The sequence below is a fragment of the Podarcis gaigeae genome (assembly GCF_964106915.1).
Source record: "Podarcis gaigeae genome assembly, chromosome: 7".
Taxonomy (NCBI): domain Eukaryota; kingdom Metazoa; phylum Chordata; class Lepidosauria; order Squamata; family Lacertidae; genus Podarcis; species Podarcis gaigeae.
The window spans coordinates 15,609,713-15,632,109 of NC_139683.1; the positions used below are offsets into that span (position 1 = coordinate 15,609,713).

Here is a 22,397-nt window from a genome sequence, read left to right on the forward strand (position 1 = left end):
TGTGTACTCCATCCCTTTCCCTCCCTCCCACCCGCTTGGGTACTGGCAACCCACGCTACACCACTGCCATCAGTGCAAGGATTTATGCACTTACAACAGAACTTCCCGTCCTCTATTTCCCCCGGGCGTGCAACATGTTCTCCCCAAATCTGTCCAGAACAGATTTAGGGTTGATGCAGCGGAGAGGTACATCTTGTGAGCTGTGAAATGGCCCTGAACTGTCTGACATACGTATCCCAATCTAGCAAGGGAAACCTGTACACTGAATTAGAAGTTGTTCCATTTTAAGCAAAGTTTGAAACTTGTAGAATCATCTAGTCCAACTCCTAGCAATGCAGAAATCACATATAAGAGGCAAGCAGAAATACTTCCATGGACAGAGCAATCTCACAACTGGAACTTGCAAGGATTGTGGGATGGTGTGTGTGTTTTTAATAGATCTCAGGGACCCCCAGATTAAACTTCATACCACAGTCGTGGGCTCTTAAAAATAATAAATACAACAGACGAAATTATTTATAAAAGTTTGCCACGTTTATTTGTATATAAAATAGAGTAGTGATAGACCCACAATAAATTATTAGTGTGTTTCTAATAGGTATTTAATAAGAATGCTGTGGGAAGAAAATCCCACTTTATATAAATCTTCGAAGGAAACGATTAAAAATAAAATAAAATCAACCAACACAGTTGGCTTCAGAAGGGTTACTTTGCAAGTAAAGCACACAATAAAAATCCAGGCAGAGAAACTCAGAAAGCAAGAAATAGTGGAAGGAGCTCCTTGACTTATTCAGATATAACAGCTGGTGATGGAGTGTTTTGAAATGTGCATCGAACCATTCTAATGCAATAACTACAAAGATCTACAGAAATGTCCCTTGGAGTTTCCATCTAACAATAAACCCCTACAAAGCTAATAACTTCTGGCATGCAATGTAATTAGCTATCCCCACCCCACCCCTTGTTCTGCCAAAGTGGTAATGTACAATATAATTTTTTTCCCTTTAAGATATGAGCCTGTAAACAATTCCCACGACAACATTAGGCAACTGGACAGAGGCCTAAAAGATTCATGTATATAATGCACACACAGAGAAAAAGAAATAGTTCGTTAAGAGGTTTTCTTAACCTTCCTCTTGAGCCTCAGAGAACTGGCGCTTCTTTTGGAGATTCTTCTTGAAAGGTGGCTTATTCCGGGGGATCTCAGTTCGAGAGCCCTCATTTCTTCCTGCACAGGTGTGAACTCTGGCTGAGCCAAGCGAGGTGCTGGGTAGGGGGACTGCGGGTGATGGTAGGATCCATGTACTAGATAAGGCTCTTGATCATCGTCATCGTAAAGGTCCTCGGAGTCATAGAGCTGGTAGGAGCTGTGCGGTAATGGCACGACAGGGATCTCTTGATCAGTTGGGTCCCCATAGCCACCTTAACTCGCCAAGAGGAGCCGCACAGTTAACGCAAGAGGAAAGCAAAATTGAAGCAATCGTTAGGAGCTTGGTTGAATACTGCTCTCTATAGAGCAACTTTCTTTCTCAACTTTGGGTCCCCAGATGTGGCTGGACTACAACTCCCATCATCCTTGACCGCTGGTCCTGCTAGCTAGGGATGATGGGAGTTGTAGTCCAATATCATCGAGTGGGGAGCCAAAGGCTGAGAAAGGCTGCTCTCGGCTGCTTCTACTTACAAAGCAGCCAGCCTTGCAAGATTAAATCAGCACCAGTGAATGGGGGAAGATTTATGATTATCTTCCTGTTAGTTGGAAACCGACACCAGCAGTAACAGTGCACTAATTGTATTAGATATGAGTTGTCTGTTACACAGCGTGGTTAGGGGCCGGGGAAACATGGAGCATCTTAAGAACCAATAGACACAACCTAGCCTTGATTAAGTGTGTTTAGCCTTCATTTATTTCAGTGGGGGGGGGGGGGAGTTAAAGCAAATGACCCTGATTCAGTGGATAATCCTGCATATGGGATCTGGCTGGCTTGCTGGAGGCCTAAATAGGAACACTCCAACCTGCAATATTTTGTTGCCGTCCCCCCTGTTTTGCTCTATCTCAAATAAGTGAAGCGCTCCCTTTCCAAAAGCTCTCCGATACAATCCTGTTCTGGATAATAGCCTGTCCAGTGGTTGTTTGTGCCTAGCAATGCGCACCGTGGAGAAATGTGCCAAGTGTTTTAATTCTAGCAGAAAGCATAAGAAAACCAGAGCAGGCATCCTTTGTTAGTGGTGATAATAATAATTATAATAATAATAATCAGTGTTGCTGGTGGGAAAGCATCAAGGCTGTTCAGTAGTTGCCATTCTGACCTTCATCCATATGAGAAAGAAAAACCAAACTCTACCCGATTTCACCTTCCGTATGGGTAGCCATTGTAAGGGAATGAGCCTTCGGAAATCGAAAACGAACCAAGATGAAGGGTGGGGGGAAGAGGGGGAGAGGGACAGGAGCAGGTGAACAACAGAGAAATACATACAGGTCAGTAAAACAAACAAAGGTCTCCAAGGCCAGTTTAACTACAGGTTAATCTTGTGACTTAAGCTGTACCCAAGACTGAGTCTCAAACTAATAAGTACAACCTAAGGCTTTGCTTCATGCTTTGCAAACCGAAACAAGAAGGAATAAAAAACATTCACATGCAGCACATGAACTTGTGTCAAAGTTCCTACACCTTCCTTCCATGGCCCCTTGGATACCAAACAGTGTTTTTCAAGGTCCTCGATGAGTTTTTCCGTATCAGTTTGCTTACCATGGGAACGTTGCATGTTGTAGAGAATGCTGAGGCTTGGTTGACAATTCACCCAACAAACACACACACACATATGTTTGGCAGAAGATGATAATGCCAACAGTGGGTGTGGCCAAAGGCAAAAATGGGCGGAGCCAGTCAAAAATAATGCTCTCAAGGAACACCATTTGAAAACCACTGTTCAAGAAACGTCATCAAGACACAATCTCTCCATGCAATGGGGGAATTTTAGTCTGATTTCTTTTTTTTAAAAAAAGACTGTCATTCATGAATTACAACTATATGCCCTGCTGATTCAGATTATTACAAGAGACTTAGTTAGTGACACTCAGGTCTCCCATGCTGTTTAGACAAACATGAACGAGGAGCTTCTCAGCTAGGGATCTCCCAACCACCCAACCACCCAAGGCAGATCAGGTTAAAACCAGGAGATGGATGACACAAACAGACATTCAAGAAAGTTGGACATTATCAAGAAAGTTGGGTTATTTTAGACAATGTGACAATGGCACATGACAAGCACAAGAGACGAAGAAACAAAACGCCCTGCACTTCACACGCTCTTTGTTTTTTATATGGGGTTTTAATTGCTTCAGTTACAAGGTTAAAAGGTTGTTTTTCCTCTTTGAATGAGATAACTGGGCACGTTCCTGTTAGAATTCCTGCTCCATGATTGCAGTCATGGGATTGTTGTCTTTCACATGACGGTAAATGTTTTGACTCCATAAAGTGGGAAGTGATGGAAACAGGATGTTTGTGTTACTGTGTTCCGTGAAGTGGGACTATTGTCCTTTGTTCTTTCTCTCTTTCCTGTCTGATGCTAGAGAGAGAGGGTACCATGTTGCAGGATTCCGTGTGTAAATAAAGTAGATTAGCCAAAATGCTGAGTTCTGTCACGCAAGCTGTGAAGACTCTGCGGATCCCTAAATGTGCCGGTGTCTGTTGGCATCGGTCGCTGTGATGTTCTGGCTGAAGAAAGCTTTTGAAGCTCCCGAACGATCGACCAGGAGGGAGAGAACATGCCAGTCGAGCATGTGTCTTTGCCAGGGTCCTACTCGCGTGTAGGACAAGCTCCTGACAGTCCCCTGACCCAATGAAGTAGACCAAAATGTTTATGATTCCCCTCCTCAGCACTGTGGCTGTGCATTATTAGCTCTAGTTAGATATAGAGTTTAGCACTTATTGGCTGCTTGACAGGGACTGAGTCCGGACCATTTTCCTTTCCCTGCCCAACAGGCAACCAGAGCTATTCAAAGTCTGCAATGTGGACACACAGGTGTAGTTATGGCTGCTTAGCCTGTGTATGTGGCTCACACAGGGGAGCACTTCAGATTAATCAGTAATTTTGAAAAAGGTAGGCCTGAGGATTTATAGCCATGTTTGGCAAGGATGCCTCTTTGTCCCCGCAGTTGCAATATCATTTTAAGATGGTTCCCCTACTGTCACTCTCCAAAATAGTTTCTGCATTTCTGGAAGAGTGCAGGGCAGAAGAACGACAAGGCCATTCTGACGTGCTTCTCAGACCAGGGGAACATGAACATTTGGACACAAGTAACGCTGGGCGCTGTGACATCAGGGCTGAGTTGCGGTTAAGTGATGTGGCAGAGTTTCAGAAAGTTTGGGGCTTTTTAGTTTAGAGAAAAGGCAAGGAAGAGGTGATATATCGGAAATGTATAAAGGCATGGAGAAAGTGGATAGAGAGGAGTTTTTCTCCCTCTCCCACTAACAGTAGGACTCAAGGATATCCAATGGAGTTCAATGTCAGAGGATTCGGGACACATAAAATATATCGCTTCTTCAGGCAGAGGGCCTTCTCGGTAGTGGCACCTGCCCAGTGGAACGCCCTTCCACCAGATGTCAAAGAGAAGAACAACTACCAGACTTTTAGAAGACATCTGAAGGCAGCCCTATTTAGGGAAGCTTTTAATGTTTCATAAAAGGTAAAGGTAAAGGTACCCCTGCCCGTACGGGCCAGTCGTTTCCGACTCTGGGGTTGCGCGCCCATCTCGCTTAAGAGGCCGGGAGCCGGCGCTGTCCGGAGACACTTCCGGGTCACGTGGCCAGAGTGACGAAGCTGCTCTGGCAAGCCAGCACCAGCGCAGCACACGGAAACGCCGTTTACTTTCCCGCCAGAGCAGTACCTATTTATTTACTTGCACTTAAGGGTGCTTTCGAACTGCTAGGTGGGCAGGAGCTGGGACCGAACGACGGGAGCTCACCCCGCCGCGGGGATTCTAACCGCCAACCATACGATCGGCAAGTCCTAGGCACTGAGGTTTTACCCACAGCACCACCTGCGTCCCAAATGTTTAATAGGTTATTGTATTTTAGTGTTTTGTTGGAAGCCGCCCAGAGTGGCTGGGGAAATCCAGCCAGATGGGCAGGGTATAAATAATAAATTTTTTATTATTATTATTATTATTATTATTATTATTATTCAAACAATGCAGAGTTAAACTAAGCAGGTCGCTCCCACAGGAGACAGGGATGGCCACCAATTTAGATGGCTTTAACAGAGGGATTAAGACAAATCCACAAAGGAGAAGTTCCTTTGAGCCTCCTATGTGAACAGTATGATCAGTTGACATAATTTTCTCCCGCATTACACTAATGCTGCCACCATTGTGAAGGAAACCAGCAAGGGTTTTTTAGCCCAGTGGCAACAGCTCTCTAGAATTCTCTTTCCTTGGAATGGAAGCCTGCCTCAGTATTATGTTCTCATCTTTGGAACTCCCTGCTTTAGGACGGCCACCCTGGCTACTTTACTGATATTTTTAAAGATTAAAAGAAACCCCAAACTTCTCTAGGATTCACCTCCTTCAACTAAAAGTCTCTACAGTAAAAAAACATGCAAACATGCTCCATGGTTCTGTGATTTTAATATGGCTTTGTTGCTTTTGTGCGCATTGAGATTCTGCGCTTGGATTTCTTTTGAAATGTTTAAAATGGTATTGATGACTGATGAGGAAATGATTTATTTTTATTTGTGGACATGGAGGGGATGCTCAGACAGGTGTGTCTGTGGAGAAGAGGAAACCACACTAACTTTGTATCCGTAGTGACCCAGATGCACATTTGTGTCAGGGTGTGTACTTCAGTGCACACACAGGTATGTGTCCAAATGCACTTTTGAGGGTCTTCAGAGAGAAGGCAGTGCAGTTCTGTTTGCCTTCGCTGCAGTGACCAAGTAGCTAAGCTGGTTAGGTTGCATGCCCCTATGACACCATCACATTTACAATGAGATCCCTGGTGGGCTGGGGCAATTAAAGTGGTACCTCGGGTTACATACACTTCAGGTTACAGACTCCGCAAACCCAGAAATAGTGCTTCAGGTTAAGAACTTTGCTTCAGGATGAGAACAGATATCGTGCTCCGGTGGCGCAGCGGCAGTGGGAGGCCCCATTAGCTAAAGTGGTACCTCAGGTTGAGAAGAATTTCAGGTTTAGAACGGACCTCCAGAACGAATTAAGTACTTAACCCGAGGTACCACTGTAATTACAAGGTCCTTTCAGGTAAAAAGAATAGCTCCAAAATCACTTGGGAGAGCAACAGGTCCAACTACGGTGTGTGTGCGTGTGTTGTTTCTTATTTTTCAGAACCTTTCCCTTGTTCCCGAAGCCGCAACTTACTCACTGAAAATCGAGCATCACAAAAATTCAGTACAGCGCTAGGATCGTAGAGCTGGAAGGGACCACGAGGGTCAAACCCCCTACAATGCGGGAATCTTTCACCCAATGTGGGTGTCAGGGAACTGCCATCAGCTCAGAGGCAAGAGGTGGAAGGGCAGTTGTGTAACAGGGAGCCTCCGAAGATCTTGCGAAGCAGTTCTTCCTCTGGCGAGGAGGGAAGCCCCACCTCCAGTGGGGAGGGGGTGCAGGGATCAGAAGATGCTAGGGAGAGCCTCAACACCGAGCCTGAGCAAAGCAGAGGGGAGGCAAGTCCCCCTTTGCCAGCGCCCGTTCTGCACAGTAGTCTTCGGCGCAGAGAGGGCAGGAGAAGGTTGGGGGTCACACGGCTGTTATGCTGGGGAAGGTATAAGGACCGCCCACTCCCAGATTCTGCTAGCGACTGAGCAGACATGGACTTGCGACGCTCTGCACTGTAAATAGTTTGTACAGATAATAAAGCCTGAAAAAGACGGGTTGGAGTCTTGCCTGTTTGCTCTCGAGCAACCACACCAGCCCCTGACAGTGAGACTAGAACCCACGACCCATGAGTTAGTACTGTGTCCAGTTCTGGGCACCACAGTTCAAGAAGGACACTGACAAACTGGAACGTGTCCAGAGGAGGGCAACCAAAATGGTCAAAGGCCTGGAAACGATGCCTTATGAGGAACGGCTAAGGGAGCTGGGCATGTTTAGCCCGGAGAAGAGGAGGTTAAGGGGTGATATGATAGCCATGTTCAAATATATAAAAGGATGTCACATAGAGGAGGGAGAAAGGCTGTTTTCTGCTGCTCCAGAGAAGCGGACACGGAGCAATGGATCCAAACTACAAGAAAGAAGATTCCACCTAAACATTAGGAAGAACTTCCTGACGGTAAGAGCTGTTCGACAGTGGAATTTGCTGCCAAGGAGTGTGGTGGAGTCTCCTTCTTTGGAGGTCTTTAAGCAGAGGCTTGACAACCATATGTCAGGAGTGCTCTGATGGTGTTTCCTGCTTGGCAGGGGGTTGGACTCGATGGCCCTTGTGGTCTCTTCCAACTCTATGATTCTATGATTCTATTCTATGATTCTATGATTTTAAGAGTCCCATGCTCTACTGACTGAGCTACCTCATTTTGAAGACATGTGTGTGGCGGGAGGAGGCTAACTTGGAAAAACATACTCACCACCTGTTCCATATCCAGCACAGGAAGAGGGATCACAGTATCCCGGTTGCCCTGAGGCGCCATGCGGCCCAGGAACACCTGTATGGCCAGGTGGTCCTCTTGGACCTGGTGAACCTGGTGGTCCTGGGGCGCCTGTACGGCTTTCGCCTGGAGGCCCTGCACAGAACACAGAAACGGATGTCAGAACATCACTTTGCCACTGCTGCAGAACGAGGGAGCAACATCAGGTATGGACGACCTGAGTAACCAAACGTGATTTCACACGTGTTCTTTATTATACAGGCACTCTGTGTAAAGGAGCCAGACTTTACTTGGACCGACTGTTGTTTATTATGCGTGGGAATGCACATTTAATTGTACTGGCCGTTGCATGTCATTTGGGCATACGGTCACTCTGGCGAATTTACCTGCTGCCCCTGGTGGGCCCCGGGGGCCTTGGGTCCCGACACCTGGGCTCCCTCGCTCTCCCTTCTCTCCCGATAAACCTGTTAAGAGGAAAGGATAAAAATCAGAACACATGGGGCGGTGGAGAGGGAATTGATTAATGCTTCTCCATGAGCATCTTTTATTAATTAAGAGAAGGAAGGGAGGCCAAGGAGAAATGGCTCTGTTGCGTCTTCTGTTACAGCCTCGTTGGAAGGTGTTGCTATAGCTAGTTTCCTGTTATACAGTGGTACCTTGGGTTAAGAACTTAATTCGTTCTTGAGGTCCGTTCTTAACCTGAAACTGATCTTAACCTGAGGTACCACTTTAGATAATGGGGCCTCCTGCTGCCACCGCGCCGCTGCTGCTTGATTTCTGTTCTAATCCTGGGGCAAAGTTCTTAACCAAGGTACTATTTCTGGGTTAGCGGAGTCTGTAACCTGAAGCGTCTGTAACCTGAGGTACTACTGTAGTGGCTCTTGTTGGGCCATTTTAGAAGACATTGTTGACATACAGCAAAATAAAGACCGTTCCTGAATACAGTAGTCAGAAGTCGCTAACATATTTATATTACAGCTATGTCGATTCACACAACAGTTCTGGTTTGGCCTCCACTTTCCCATTGCATTGTCTCCTCAATCTTCTGGTTAAAGCATAAATCCCAATTTTGTACAGTGGTACCTCGGGTTACAGACGCTTTAGGTTACAGACGCTTCAGGTTACAGACTCCGCTAACCCAGAAATAATACCTCAGGTTAAGAACTTTGCTTCAGGATGAGAATAGAAATTGTGCGGCGGCAGCGCAGCGGCGGCAGCGGGAGGCCCCATTAGCTAAAGTCATACCTCAGGTTAAGAACAGTTTCAGGTTAAGAACGGACCTCCAGAACGAATTAAGTTCTTAACCCGAGGTACCACTGTACGCTATTGTTGAGATTCATTTTAGCAGAGAGAAGAAAGGCCATGGTGCAGCTGCAGCAGCACAACCGGATGCTTTCATCTGCCCCAGCTTCAATAAAACATGTCTCTCCTGTATCGGTCTCTACAGCCATAGCAGGTGCTGTAACTCTCCAACAGTTTGACCTCACCCCAAATAGGACACACCTCCACTGTCTCTCAAGACAGGCGGACGCCAAAAATAAAACTAACAATTTCCAGAGAGTTTGCTATGTTAGTCTTGAGCAACAAAAACAACAGAAGTGTCTTGTGGCACCTATAAGACTGGTTGTCATCCCATTCCTACTTGAATCACACACATATACACATAATATGATCCACATTTAAGCTTAAATAAGAATAAATTATACGTAGTCATTCTTCAACAGATATTGCATTTATTTAGAATGCGTCAAAATTATATTTATTTTTATTTCAGTATTGGTTTTATTAGAACCACAGAGATATATTTCATGTAGATTTTTGTGGTTCCAATATTTACATTTTTAAGAGAAACAAACCAACAAATTTCAAATGGACAGCGTTCCAAATACCTGCATCTGTCAACGAGAATCAGCCTTGTTGTTCTGATCATTGAACAAACCACAGTTTCTTAAGAATGTTGTTGTCTTTCTTTAACTCTTAAGTAGCTAGCCAGTTTTGCTATAATGGCATGCTCAAGGATTTTATTTTCCTCCTCTGAAACGGTAGGAATATCCGATAATTTGATGTAACAGTCGCTATTAGATGTTCCTGAAAGTGCAACTCATTCCTTAATCTGCATAGGGATGGTTTTAGAATGTTTTTAACAAAAAAGGGAGCTCAAATAGAGCAGGTGATGCAAGCTCAGCCTGTTAAACATAAAAACAATGTCTTCCTCCATTCCCTTTTGCTGCTATAGCTTCATGAAGTCACTAATCAATGCCAGAAGGTGCAAAGGCTCTCATTTATGGCTCGATTGTTTCAGATGCCCAACTCCTTTGCATCCATCTGTACACAGTTTCTGCAGCGTTTAACTGCACAGTGGGAATATTTCTTCCAATTCAGCACAGCGCTAGACCTGGGTCAAGAAGAATCACCTCACTCACAGCCCACAAAAGATGCTGAGCAGAGAAGGTGTGAAATTCTAAACTTCCCCTCGAAGAATAAAAACACTACAGGCTGCCAAAAGGACTTTGTTCAAAGAGTGCGTTCCGATTCCTTACAGCTCTCAAAGCACAAACCTACACGTGTCTCACCAGATCGCAAGCGCCAATGAGCACAACAGGTCTTGACCCCCAAGTACATAGGCAAAGGATTGCAACTTGAGGGGGGGGGAATCTTCAAAAGACAACCAAGGGACCATGAAGTTTTCAGGGATAGATGCTGAAATTAGAGACTGCTCCTGTTGAAAAGTGACAGCAACCACGAAATTAAAAGATGCTTGCTTCTTGGGAGAAAAGCAATGACCAACCTAGACAGCATCTTAAAAAGCAGAGACATCACCTTGCCGACAAAGGTCTGTATCGTTAAAGCTATGGTTTTCCCAGTAGTGATGTATGGAAGTGAGAGCTGGACCATAAAGAAAGCTGATTGCCAAAGAATTGATGCTTTAGAATTATGGTGCTGGAGGAGACTCTTGAGAGTCCCATGGGCTGCAAGAAGATCAAACCTATCCATTCTTAAAGAAATCAGCCCTGAGTGCTCACTGGAAGGACAAATCCTGAAGCTGAGGCTCCAATACTCTGGCCACCTCATGAGAAGAAAAGACTCTCTGGGAAAGCCCCTGATGTTGGGAAAGATGGAGGGCACAAGGAGAAGGGGACGACAGAGGACAAGATGGTTGGACAGTGTTCTTGAAGCTACCAGCATGAGTTTGACCAAACTGCAGGAGGCAATGGAAGACAGGAGTGCCTGGCGTGCTCTGGTCCATGGGGTCACGAAGAATCGGACACAACTAAATGACTAAACAACAACAACCTGTTGAAAAAACACTTGCAGCATATCCCTTCCAACCACATTCTCTCTCCTATTATCTTTGCATACCTAAAATGAGTGGCCAAGATCATACACTCCCTTTCTCTTTTATTTTTTATTTTTTTAAAAAAATATATATAATAAGATCACACTCTCGTAGGCCCCTTACAAGGTATGGTTTGTAGCAACAGTTCCCAACTTAAGCAAAATATATTAAGATTGAATTATTGAATTCATGTTGACATAGATAGTTGTCTTAAAACCCAAACTAACTAGTGGACAATAAGCTCCCGGGCCTCATCTGGGCGGAGAATGAGACTGAATATCTTACAGTGTCATTTCAGAGGCAAGACACAGTCAGGTGATTTGGCACAAGCTGAGCAAAGCTGTTAGCAGAAACCAGGCCAAGCTCCTAGGCTGGTATCCCAGTGTTTTTGGAGTTTTTTTCGTTTCTTTTTTTTTTCTTTTTTGGACCAATGCTATCATATTCACGCTTACAGGAAAGCTGAGGTCATGGCTTTCTGTTATAATTAAAGATTCAGATATGCATTCAGGAGGCCAGCTTTATGAAATGTGTGCTTTTAAACTCAGAAAGCAAGGAGTACAGGCAAGCGGCGAAAGCACCAGAGTGATTCTCCAGACCTCCGCCTTGGACCCAGCGCTATTTGAAACATTTCTATTATTTATACGGTAAACTTTCAGCATCACATGACCCCAGAGCAGGTGACAATTCCATTCAAAATATAAAACAATTCTAACAGAATAAAGAGCAAGGAACACAGCACACCTACAAAAATCAACCACAAAATCTTCAGCTCCATCTTACTAAAAAAAAACCCTAAGATTCCACACACACACAAAAAACCTACAGCAAAAAGGTAGACATTTATATGATGCCAAAACCAGGCCCCTGAAGCCAGGTGGGATAGGACAAAACAACAACAACACGCATTTGTGATATGAAAAGTTGCAGGATTTCAGCAAGATATACACTGAATGGAAATGAAGCGATATGTCTGCCCCAAAACTTTTGCAAGCAGCGGCCGGGGTCACATATAACTGCCCTGGAACCGTAAAGGTAAAGGGACTCCTGACCATTAGGTCCAGTTGAGGATGACTCTGGGGTTGCGGAGCTCATCTTGCTTTACTGGCCGAGGGAGCCGGCGTACAGCTTCCAGGTCATGTGGCAAGCATGACTAAACTGCTTCTGGCGAACCAGAGCAGCACAAGGAAATGCTGTTTACCTTCCCGCCGGAGTGGTACCCATTTATCTAGCACTTTGAAGTGCTTTCGAACTACTAGGTTGGCAGGAGCTGGGACCGAGCAAGGAGAGCTCACCACGTTGCGGGGATATGAACCACCGACCTTCTGATCGGCAAGCCCTAGGCTCTGCGGTTTAGACCACAGTGCCACCTGCATCCCTGGAACCATAAGAAACCACAAATAAACTACCCTCCAAGTCTCCCAATTTTCCAGAGACAGTCCAGGAATTACGAAAGCCATCCCAGCTTCTGATTTGATCCTGGAATGTCCCTGCTTCCGCTGCCAGTACTGCTGCCACCAAGCTCAGGGTGGAGAATCAAAATTGGAAACAGAATTGTTAGAACCCAATACTAAGAATTTGTCAAAAATGTATAACTTGCTGTTGAAATGGAATACGCAGGATGAAACGGTGAAATTAGCCATGATTAAGTGGGCACAAGATGTTGGTCATAACATTATGTTTGCTGACTGGGAAAAGTTGTGGACCACCGGTATGAAATTTACGGCATGTAATGCCCTAAGAGAGAATATTATTAAAATGATTTATAGGTGGTACATGACCCCAGTCAAGCTTGCAAAAATTTACCACTTATTTGATAATAAATGTTGGAAATGTAAAGAGACTGAAGGTACATTCTTTCACCTTTGGTGGACGTGTCCAAAGATTAAGGCTTTCTGGGAAATGATATATAATGAAATGAAAAAGGTATTTAAATATACCTTCCTGAAGAAACCAGAGGCCTTTCTCCTGGGTATGGTCGGCCAATTGGTGTCAAAGAAGGATAGAACATTCTTTATGTATGCTACAACAGCAGCAAGAATACTCATCGCAAAGTATTGGAAGACACAAGATCTACCCACCTTGGAAGAATGGCAGATGAAGGTGATAGACTATATGGGACTGGCAGAAATGACTGGCAGAATCCGAGACCAGGGAAGAGAGACAGCGGAAGAAGATTGGAAGAAATTTAAGGACTATCTTAGGAAACATTGCAAAATTAATGAATGTTAGAATGACGTTGGTTTAGAAATTATGTGGTTTCCAGCTGTAATGGTTAAGTAAAAAGAAAAGAAAGGTTAAAAACTAAATGAAAAATAAGGGAGAGGATTTGCTGAATTAATAATTAGAAATTGGAATACAGAAAGGGGAGGTATGAGGAAGTCGGGGAAGTAAGTTACAAGAAAATAAGGGATTGAAATTATACTTGTTTTTGTTTGTTTGTATTGTTGTTTTGTTTTGTTTTTATATAATTTTTGAAACTTTAATAAATATCTATTAAAAAAAAAGAGAATGAGCTGGAGCTTATCCTGAGTAGTGAATTCGAGGGACTGTCCTGTTACCCCTCCATGGTCTCCGCCACTGGTCTCCTCCCTTGGACAGCTTGTAGCAGCTGCTGGAGAGCTGCTGGGTGAGGAGGAGCCCAGCCTTGTATACTGTACTGTCTTGCTTTTCTTTATTTAAAAAATTGCTTTGTGCATCCACGTGTAACCTTGTTCCTTTCTAAAATTTATTTATTCATGTTTGTTTTTCTTTTTTGTAAATCTACCAAAGAATAAAATCGAATCAGGATTAAGGGGATTTCTAGGAAATGATATATAATGAATTGTAAAAGATGTTTAAAATAACTTTTGCAAAAAACAACAACAACAAAACCCAGAAGCTTTCCTTTTGGGAATTATAGGGATAGAACTACTCAAACTGTATAGAGATTTATTCATGTATGCGACTACAGCGGCAAGAATGTTATTTGCCTAAAAATGGAAAGAAGAAGAAATCCCGACGAAAGAAGAATGAATACAAAAACTTATGGAATATGCAGAAATGGCGAAACTAACTGGGGAAAAAAATAAGAAATCAAGATAACAAAGTTTTTTATATAAAATAATGGAAATGGTTTATTGAATATTTACAAACAAACTGTAAACAGATAAGAATACTGGTCTGTATAGTTAAAACTAAGATCATGGCCACTGGTCCCATCACTTCCTGGCAAATAGAAGGGGAAGAAATGGAGGCAGTGAGAGATTTTACTTTCTTGGGCTCCGTGATCACTGCAGATGATGACAGCAGTCACGAAATTAAAAGACACCTGCTTCTTGGGAGAAAAGCAATGACAAACCTAGACAGCACCTTAAAAAGCAGAGATAGCACCTTACCAACAAAGGTTCGTATTGTTAAAGCTATGGTTTTCCCAGTAGTGATGTATGGAAGTGAGAGCTGGACCATAAAGAAGGCTGATCGCTGAAGAATTGATGCTTTTGAATTATGGTGCTGGAGGAGACTCTTGAGAGTCCCATGGACTGCAAGAAGATCAAGCCTATCCATTCTGAAGGAAATCAGCCCTGAGTGCTCACTGGAAGGACAGATACTGAAGCTGAGGCTCCAATACTTTGGCCACCTCATGAGAAGAGAAGGCTCCCTGGAAAAGACCTGATGCTGGGAAAGATTAAGTGTACAAGGAGAAGGGCATGGCAGAGGATGTTCTCAAAGCTACCAACATGAGTTTGACCAAGCTGCGGGAGGCAGTGGAAGACCAGAGTACCTGGCGTGCTCTGGTCCATGGGGTCATGAAGAGTCGGACATGGCTAAATGACTAAACGATAACAACAATAGTTTATTTGGCGACTGGGTTAGGGTCTTCAGTGGTGGCTGAATTATGGATTCTTTTCGTGAAAGTGTTATAAGCCCCTTTTAACAAGACATTTACCTTCTCCTGGACCCATTGAAACACCTTGGCATTGGAAGACAGGAGTGCCTGGCGTGCTCTGGTCAATGGGGTCACAAAGAGTCGGACACGACTAAACGACTAAACAACAACAATGGGTGTCAACATTATGAATTCAGTCATAGTCGAGCCATTGAAAAGCTGCTTACTCGCTCGGTCGCTGGCAAGCTAACAAAGTTTAGCTCTCAGAATTACTAACTTTTATTGTTTTTTTTAAAAACAAAAATTTGGAATTATTCATGAGTATTAAAAATAACTTCTTATCAAGGAAGCATGTGCTTAGTGTCATTAAACTGCTAATGCAGGAATGAATTGTAAGCTATCTAATTTGGCAGAAGCACAAAAAAGGACTTCAGAGAGCCTTTCCCTTCCTTTGCATCATCTTGATTCCATCCTGCCTCTTATCTGCAGTGACAGGGCAGACGGATGGAGCTTTTCGGATAGGAAAAATGCTAATGAGGAGCTCATTTGCAGATAGGAACCAGAGGGAAGCGAAAAGGGAGAGAGCCTCCTTTCACGACAATTTCCACTGCTTTATTAAAACATAAATTATAGTCTTGTTTTACTGCATTCAGTTTAAAGACTAGCATTTTGTGGGCGTAGGAAGAGAGTGTGCAGTACCTAAATAATCTGCAACATTATATAGGAAAAGGTGGGATACAAAGGAAATAATCAAACAGAGATCAAGGAACACCTCTGCTAAATGCATTCCCACCAAAGCAATGAATCATCTGGGTGAAAATTCATCCCCTTTTGAACAGAACAGTTCTTCTGATAGTCCAAACCCCTCTCTGCTTTCCTCCCCAACTACAACTTTAGCTGGCTTCTCCCAGTTCCTTTTCACCACTTAGCCTTGAGAGTTACCGCTTCTCAGGCTGAGTGATTGCCCAAAACATGCATATCCAGGCAAATGAACATCTCCTAGCTATTTCGACATTATTTATGGCTTGTTTCTCTCCCCCCGCCTCCACCCAAAGGACATTGGGTTCCAAATTCTCAAACAGCCTAAATAAAATTTTAGGCAGGAGACTCGCTGAGATCATATCTAGTTTTAGCAACAAAGAAGAATCCAGCTTGGGGGGATGTGAAGCTAGCAGCCTAGTTCTGTCCTTTTGCTAAGACAACACAGTACATATACTGGGGTTGCCATACGTCCAGAATTTTCCAGACATAGTCAGGATACTGCAATCGGAAGCAGTGGCCGGGTAGAAATAGCTAAAAATGTCCAGGAAAATCCAGACATGTCGGCAGTGTCGTTTTGGGCAATTTCCCTTTAAAATATCTGCTCAAAAACTTAGTTTTTATTTGCCAATGAAACTCAACAACATTTCTATCTGAATTTTGTCTGTTTGAAATATGGCAGCCCTAACTTATACACTCCTGCCAACCTAGCAGTTCAAAAGCAGGTCAAAGTTCAATTAGATAAATAGGTACCGTTCCGGCAGGAAGGTAAACGGTGTTTCTGTGCGCAGCTCTGGTTCGCCAAAAGCGGCTTAGTCATGCTGTCCACATGACCCGGAAGCTGTACGCCGGCTCCCTCGGCCAAGAAAGCGAGATGAGCGCCGCAACCCCAGAGTCGGTCACGACTGGACCTAATGGTCATGGATCCCTTTACCTTTAACTTATACACAGTCCCCTGTCCGTTGGGACACTTAACCCAAGCTTGGAGTGAGCCACTTCCCAATGGGTCCTGTCACCAGTGGCTGTCATACATGCACAGATAATGCAACTTTATGGGCAGGGCTAACCACAAAGAAGAATACTAGACGCTGGGATAATCCAATGAATATGAATGTTGAAAGATTCAGGAGAGACAAAATATGGAGTTCAGTTTCATCACCTTTGCTGGCTATAAAAATCAGGGCATATCAGGCTTTCAGTGGCTACTAGCTACAATAGCTGTGTTCTGCCTCCACCTCATAATTATTATTATTAATAATAATAATAATAATAATAATAATTTTTACTAATACCCCACCCTTCCCGGTTCAAAAAACCGGGCTCAGGGCAGCTAACAACAAATTTAAAACACTTAATTGATGCAACAAAAAAACAGCATAAAATACAGTATAAAATGTGAATAACAATAAATTCGGAATTCAAAAATCAATTTAGGGGGGAAATCCATCCAATACACATTAGATGATCACCAGGGCTAGCGGGCTAAATTAGGTCCTATTTGGGCCAGTGAGGAGACCAGGGGAGAATTAGTTGTGGGATCCCAGAAGGGTAATCTTCATAAAAAGGGGAGGGGGAGGGAAGGAAGGTGAATAAATGATCAGGCTAATTTCAAATTGAAAACCAGGCGGAATAGCTCTGTCTTACAGGCCCTGCGGAAGGAAGTTAAATCCTGCAGGGCCCTGGTCTCATGGGACAGAGCATTCCACCAGGTCGGAGCCATCACTGAGAAGGCCCTGGTGGAGGATAATCTGACTTCTTTAGGGCCCGGGTCATAGAGTTGGAAGGGACCACGATGGGCATCTAGTCCACCCCCTGTAACACAGGAATCTTTTGCCAATGTGGGGCTCGAACCCACGACCCTGAGATTAAGAGTCTTGTGCCCTACAGGCTGAGCTACCCCACTGGAGACCAGTAGGCCAGTTGCTAGGAATAACAAGTGGGGAGAATTCAATCTGGTCCTGCTTACTGGCTTTCCATGGGTATCTGGTTGGCCACAGGTAGAATTCAGTGCTGGACTAGATGGGCTTTTGGTGTGACTCATCAGACTCTTCTTAACATTCAAGAGGAAATAATGTCCCCCACAACACAAAACTAACTTTTGTGCTTGCCTGCCAGAAGATGTAGCAATGGCTGCTAAGTGACTCTGGCTGTGCCAAGGTGGATTAGGCAAATTCATGGAGTGACAGGTCTGTAAATTAAGTTTTGATAGTTAAATGGACTCAATATTCAGAGGGGTGTTGTCTTCAAGCCCTGCTTGTGGACTTTCCAGAGGTGTCTGGCTAGCCTCTCTGACAGTATAATTGTTATTGTTATTTGTACCCCACCCATCTGGCTGGGTTTCCCCAGCTACTCTGGGCAGCTTACAGCACATAAATTGTCAAACATTAGACATTAAAAATCTCCCGATACAGGGTTGCCTTCAGATGCCTTCTAAAAGTCAGATAGTTGCTCATTTCCTTGACATCTGATGAGAAGGTGTTCCACAGGGTGGGTGCTCTGCCTGGTTCCCTGTAACCTCACTTCTCACAGGGAGGGAACCGTCAGAAGGCTCTCAGAGCTGGACCTCAGTGTCAGGGCTGGACGATGGGGATGGGATGCTCCTGAAGATGCTGGACTAGCTGAACCCTTGATCTGATCTACCAGGGTTCTCCTTATGCTCTTAATGGCACAGTCAACTGGTAGGTTCAGTGCAAGTCCCACCAAAATGAACTGAAACTGTGCAACAAGCTCAAGGGTGCTTATTTCCACGGGGCATTTGCAAGTCTACTCTGACGTAAGCAGTTTTTAGCCCAAGGTCAGCTTTCTGAACTATGCAATGTAGTTGGCCCTACTTCTGCGTTGGCCCAGGACCAGTTTTTGACATTAGAAAGCATGGCCATTAATGCTGGTGAAGATGTTCGTATATATCAATTCCAAGCAAGTCCTGCCAAAACGTCTCTTTTGCTTTGACAGTTGTTTTAGCAACAGAAATAACGAGAATGAAGGAACTTTGATCCCATGCCGCCTTCTTCTTCTTCTTTTCGTTATCGCAAACTAACGCTTCTCTGCAGAATTCGCTGGCAGGTTCCCTGCAAGCTACAGACAAGGCTATAAAGTTTGTTGTTGCGTGTTTGCAAATTATTACTACAATCCGAAACATCATTTGTTCTCCTTTATCTTGTACATCTGCCTAATCCTTGTGTTAAGTTCTCCACACTCCAATACATTTGCTTAAGTGGCACAAATAATTATGCTTTTCAGGCAGTTCCTCCCGCATCCCACAACTCTTTATCCCACCCCCTCTAACAGTGAATCGGTCCCTTTCTTGTCTCCAACTTCCCCTTTCCCTCCTACCTCAACGCTCTTTTCCCTTATACCACCAAACAATGTCACTCTTTGTTCAGCTTCGCCATAGAAACCCAGGGCTGACAAGCTTGCCCTCCTAAATCTTTTCTCCTCTTACACTGAAGTAATTAGAATTATGGCCTCAGAGACTTTGGTTTTCTTTCCTTTTTCTCCTTCTTTTAGGTGGGAGGCAGTCTCAGAGGTCACTTAAAGGTTTCCTCATCAGAGCCAACAGCATGACTATTGAGCAAGATGTTTGACACACAAAAATGACCAAAGAGCTGCCATTACAGCATGCAAAATGGCTTTCACGTGCAGGGATTATAACACGCAATGCAACCCCCATATTCTGCACTCGAAGTCACTTAGGCTGTAATACTAAACACATGTTTACCTGGGAGTAAGTCCCATTGAGCCCTGTGGGACTTACTAGCATCATTCTGTCAGTTGTATTTGCTCCCAAAAGACTCACAGTGCAATCCTTTGCATGTCTACTCAAAGATAAGCACTGCTGGGTCATTTTTCAACCACATTTTACTGAAAGGAGACCCAATGAAAGTAATGAACACGACTAATTTGGGTCCAATGATTTCAATAGGTCTGAGTAAAACTTAGTTGAATACCAGTCATTGAGTTTAATGCTGCTTATTCCCAGTAAAAGTGTGCATTGGATTACAAAACTATAGAAGAATCCTATGCCTGCTTACTCAAAAGTAAGTCCAAGCCTCTGTTGGAATGGTTAAGAATTTTGAAACAGTTGCAGGTTCCAGATTGTTTGTCAATGCATTGTAATAGTCTAAACTTACACCCAAGGCTGTGTGTGTGTGCAGGATTTAAGCCTTAAGCTAGTTAAGTGTCAGCAGGCTTAAACTCCTTGAGGATATTGCCACCTCCACACAAACACACCCACCCTTGCTTTTGTGCCCTCTGTACTGCTGCCCTTTTAAGTTATTTTTGGCATGTTACAGAGCAAACAACTAAAGCAAAACCACCACAAAGAGCTTATTAGGAGGAAGGTGAGAGTTAAAGGTAACGATGGATGGACATGAAGACTCAGGGCCGATTTAAAAAAAAAACCCTACTTCTTCACGCAATGCATAAATTATGGAACTCACTCCCACAAGAGGCAATGGGGGCCACCAATTTAGATGGCTTTAAAACAGGATTGGGCAAATTTGTGAAGGACAAGGCTATTGACAGGTTCACACCATGATGGCTATGTTCTGCCTCCCCTGTTGGAGAACTACCTCTGAATACCAGTTGGGCAGGCAGGGTGCTGTTGCGCTCATGCCCAGCTTGCAGGCTTCTCTCAGGCATTTGCTGAAATCTGCATGCCAGGCTAGATGAGTCACAGGCCCGATCAAGCAGGCTTGTCTTACATTCTCATGTGAACAAATGCAATCACAGGTACTTAGGATTTATTTCCATTCATCATGAGGACTCTAGGCAAAGGGATGTGGTCCATGGACTGCTAGCGGTCTGCAATTTTCGTTTGGGTTGTCTGCAGTGTGTTTGCGGGTTTTTGGTCGAAAACGAAAGGCAACGCATCCGCCGCTTTAAATATTCACATAGATAATTCAATGTGGGGTGTGTGAGAGAGAGATAATTAAACACAGATTGTTAGGTAATGAATTTCAAGAACTTAGTCGCCAAATCAGGGACAGTGTCTGTGCAAGTCTGGGGATGGTACGATGTGGATTCCCAACGGCAACTTATCTCTCCCAACCTGAATCAACGCAGGGCATACATGTGAGACTGAATGTGCTACTTTTGGCATTGCTACAGGGGAGATGCCAGAAAATACCACTCACAGAGAGACGCCGCCTCTCTGGACAAAAACATATAGCAGGCTTCCTCAACCTTGGCCCTCCAGATGTTATGAGACTGCAATTCCCATCATCCCTGACCATGGGTCCTGCTAACTAGGGATCATGGGAGTTGTAGGCCAAAAACATCTGAAAGGCCGAGGTTGAGGAAACTTGACATATAGATTCAGTTGTGCGTGTTCTTTTGCACTGCCGCTTGATTCAGGCAATTCTATCTAAGCTCATTAATCAGGTGGTTCTTAGCAGGAAATGGCCTTCAAATGAACGTAAGGCAGCCTTCCTTAGGTTTACTTGGGACGCGGTTAAGATGGAGATAGCTGCCCAATTTCTGCAACACGCAATAAGGATTAAGTGCATGTTATACATTATCTTAGGACACAGGTGGCGCTGTGGGTTAAACCACAGAGCCTAGGGCTTGCCAATCAGAAGGTCGGTGATTCAAATCCCCGCGACGGGGTGAGCTCCCATTGCTCGGTCCCTGCTCCTGCCAACCTAGCAGTACGAAAGCACATCAAAGTGCAAGTAGATAAATAGGTACCACTCCGGCGGGAAGGTAAACGGTGTTTCCGTGCACTGCTCTGGTTCGCCAGAAGTGGCTTAGTCATGCTGGCCACATGACCCAGAAGCTATCTGCAGACAAACGTCGGCTCCCTTGGCCTATAGAGTGAGATGAGCACCGCAACTCCAGAGTCGTCTGCGACTGGACCTAATGGTCAGGGGTCCCTCTACCTTTACCTTTATAAAGGTAAAGGTAAAGGTACCCCTGCCCGTACGGGCCAGTCTTGACAGACTCTGGGGTTGTGCGCCCATCTCACTTAAGAGGCCAGGGGCCAGCGCTGTCCGGAGACACTTCCGGGTCACGTGGCCAGCGTGACAAAGCTGCATCTGGCGAGCCAGAGCTGCACACGGAACGCCGATTACCTTCCCGCTTGTAAGCGGTCCCTATTTATCTACTTGCACCCGGAGGTGCTTTCGAACTGCTAGGTTGGCAGGCGCTGGGACCGAGCAGCGGGAGCGCACCCCGCCGCAGGGATTCGAACCGCCAACCTTTCAATCGGCAAGTCCTAGGCGCTGAGGCTTTAACCCACAGCGCCACCTGCGTCCCCTTTACCTTTACCTGCGTTACCTTTATACATTATCTTAATTGTTAGATGCAGATTTTGCTGAGTGATTTTACTGTACTGAACCTTCCTGCAATCTTGTCTATATGCCAACAAAGGTTTGGGAATTGAGAAATATTCACATAGATTTTTTAACTGTATTTTCATTTTATTTTCTTCTTTTATTTCTTACCTTGCATTTTTATTGTACTGCGATTTTGAATTTGGTGAACAATAGCTATACCTGAAATACCTTCTTTCCCTGTCAAAATCCATTCCTTCCTCAGAGCGTTTTTTTGTATAGCACAGATTGATTCTGTCTTCAAGTTACTTCAATTTACTTCCCCCTTGCCATGCCCACACACCCTCATTCCGGGGGAATGGTGGAAATCATTCACCATATAAGATCCATCATTCACAAATGGGCTGCAATAATTTCAGGAGGCATATTAAAGGGAACACACACAGACTCCAACTTCCCTTAACTATCAATGGGAAGTAGTCAGTTGAAACTGCCTTAGCTCAGTTACAAATCCCACCTGCTGTAAAGTTTGGGAAACAAGTTCCTTCCTGTTCAGTCTCAGTGC

At 44.4% G+C, this 22,397-nt stretch overlaps 1 protein-coding gene across 5 annotated transcripts in view; it reads right to left on the reverse strand.

Moving 5' to 3' along the window:
* Nucleotides 1–512: 512 nt before the first annotated feature.
* The window catches only part of COL14A1 (collagen type XIV alpha 1 chain), a 134,757-nt gene continuing 112,872 nt past the window's right edge, over nt 513–22,397 (reverse strand). For 3 of the 5 annotated variants that reach the window (XM_083748864.1, XM_083748865.1, XM_083748868.1), the window contains 3 exons: nt 7,986–8,063; nt 7,579–7,734; nt 513–1,422 (listed from right to left, as the gene is read on the reverse strand). In XM_083748864.1, the coding sequence (XP_083604990.1) occupies nt 1,112–1,422; nt 7,579–7,734; nt 7,986–8,063 (545 nt within the window). In that variant the 3' untranslated portion in view covers nt 513–1,111. Of the gene's footprint in view, nt 1,423–2,307; nt 2,387–7,578; nt 7,735–7,985; nt 8,064–22,397 lie in introns of all 5 variants that reach the window. The other 2 variants (XM_083748866.1, XM_083748867.1) reach the window with 1 other exon arrangement.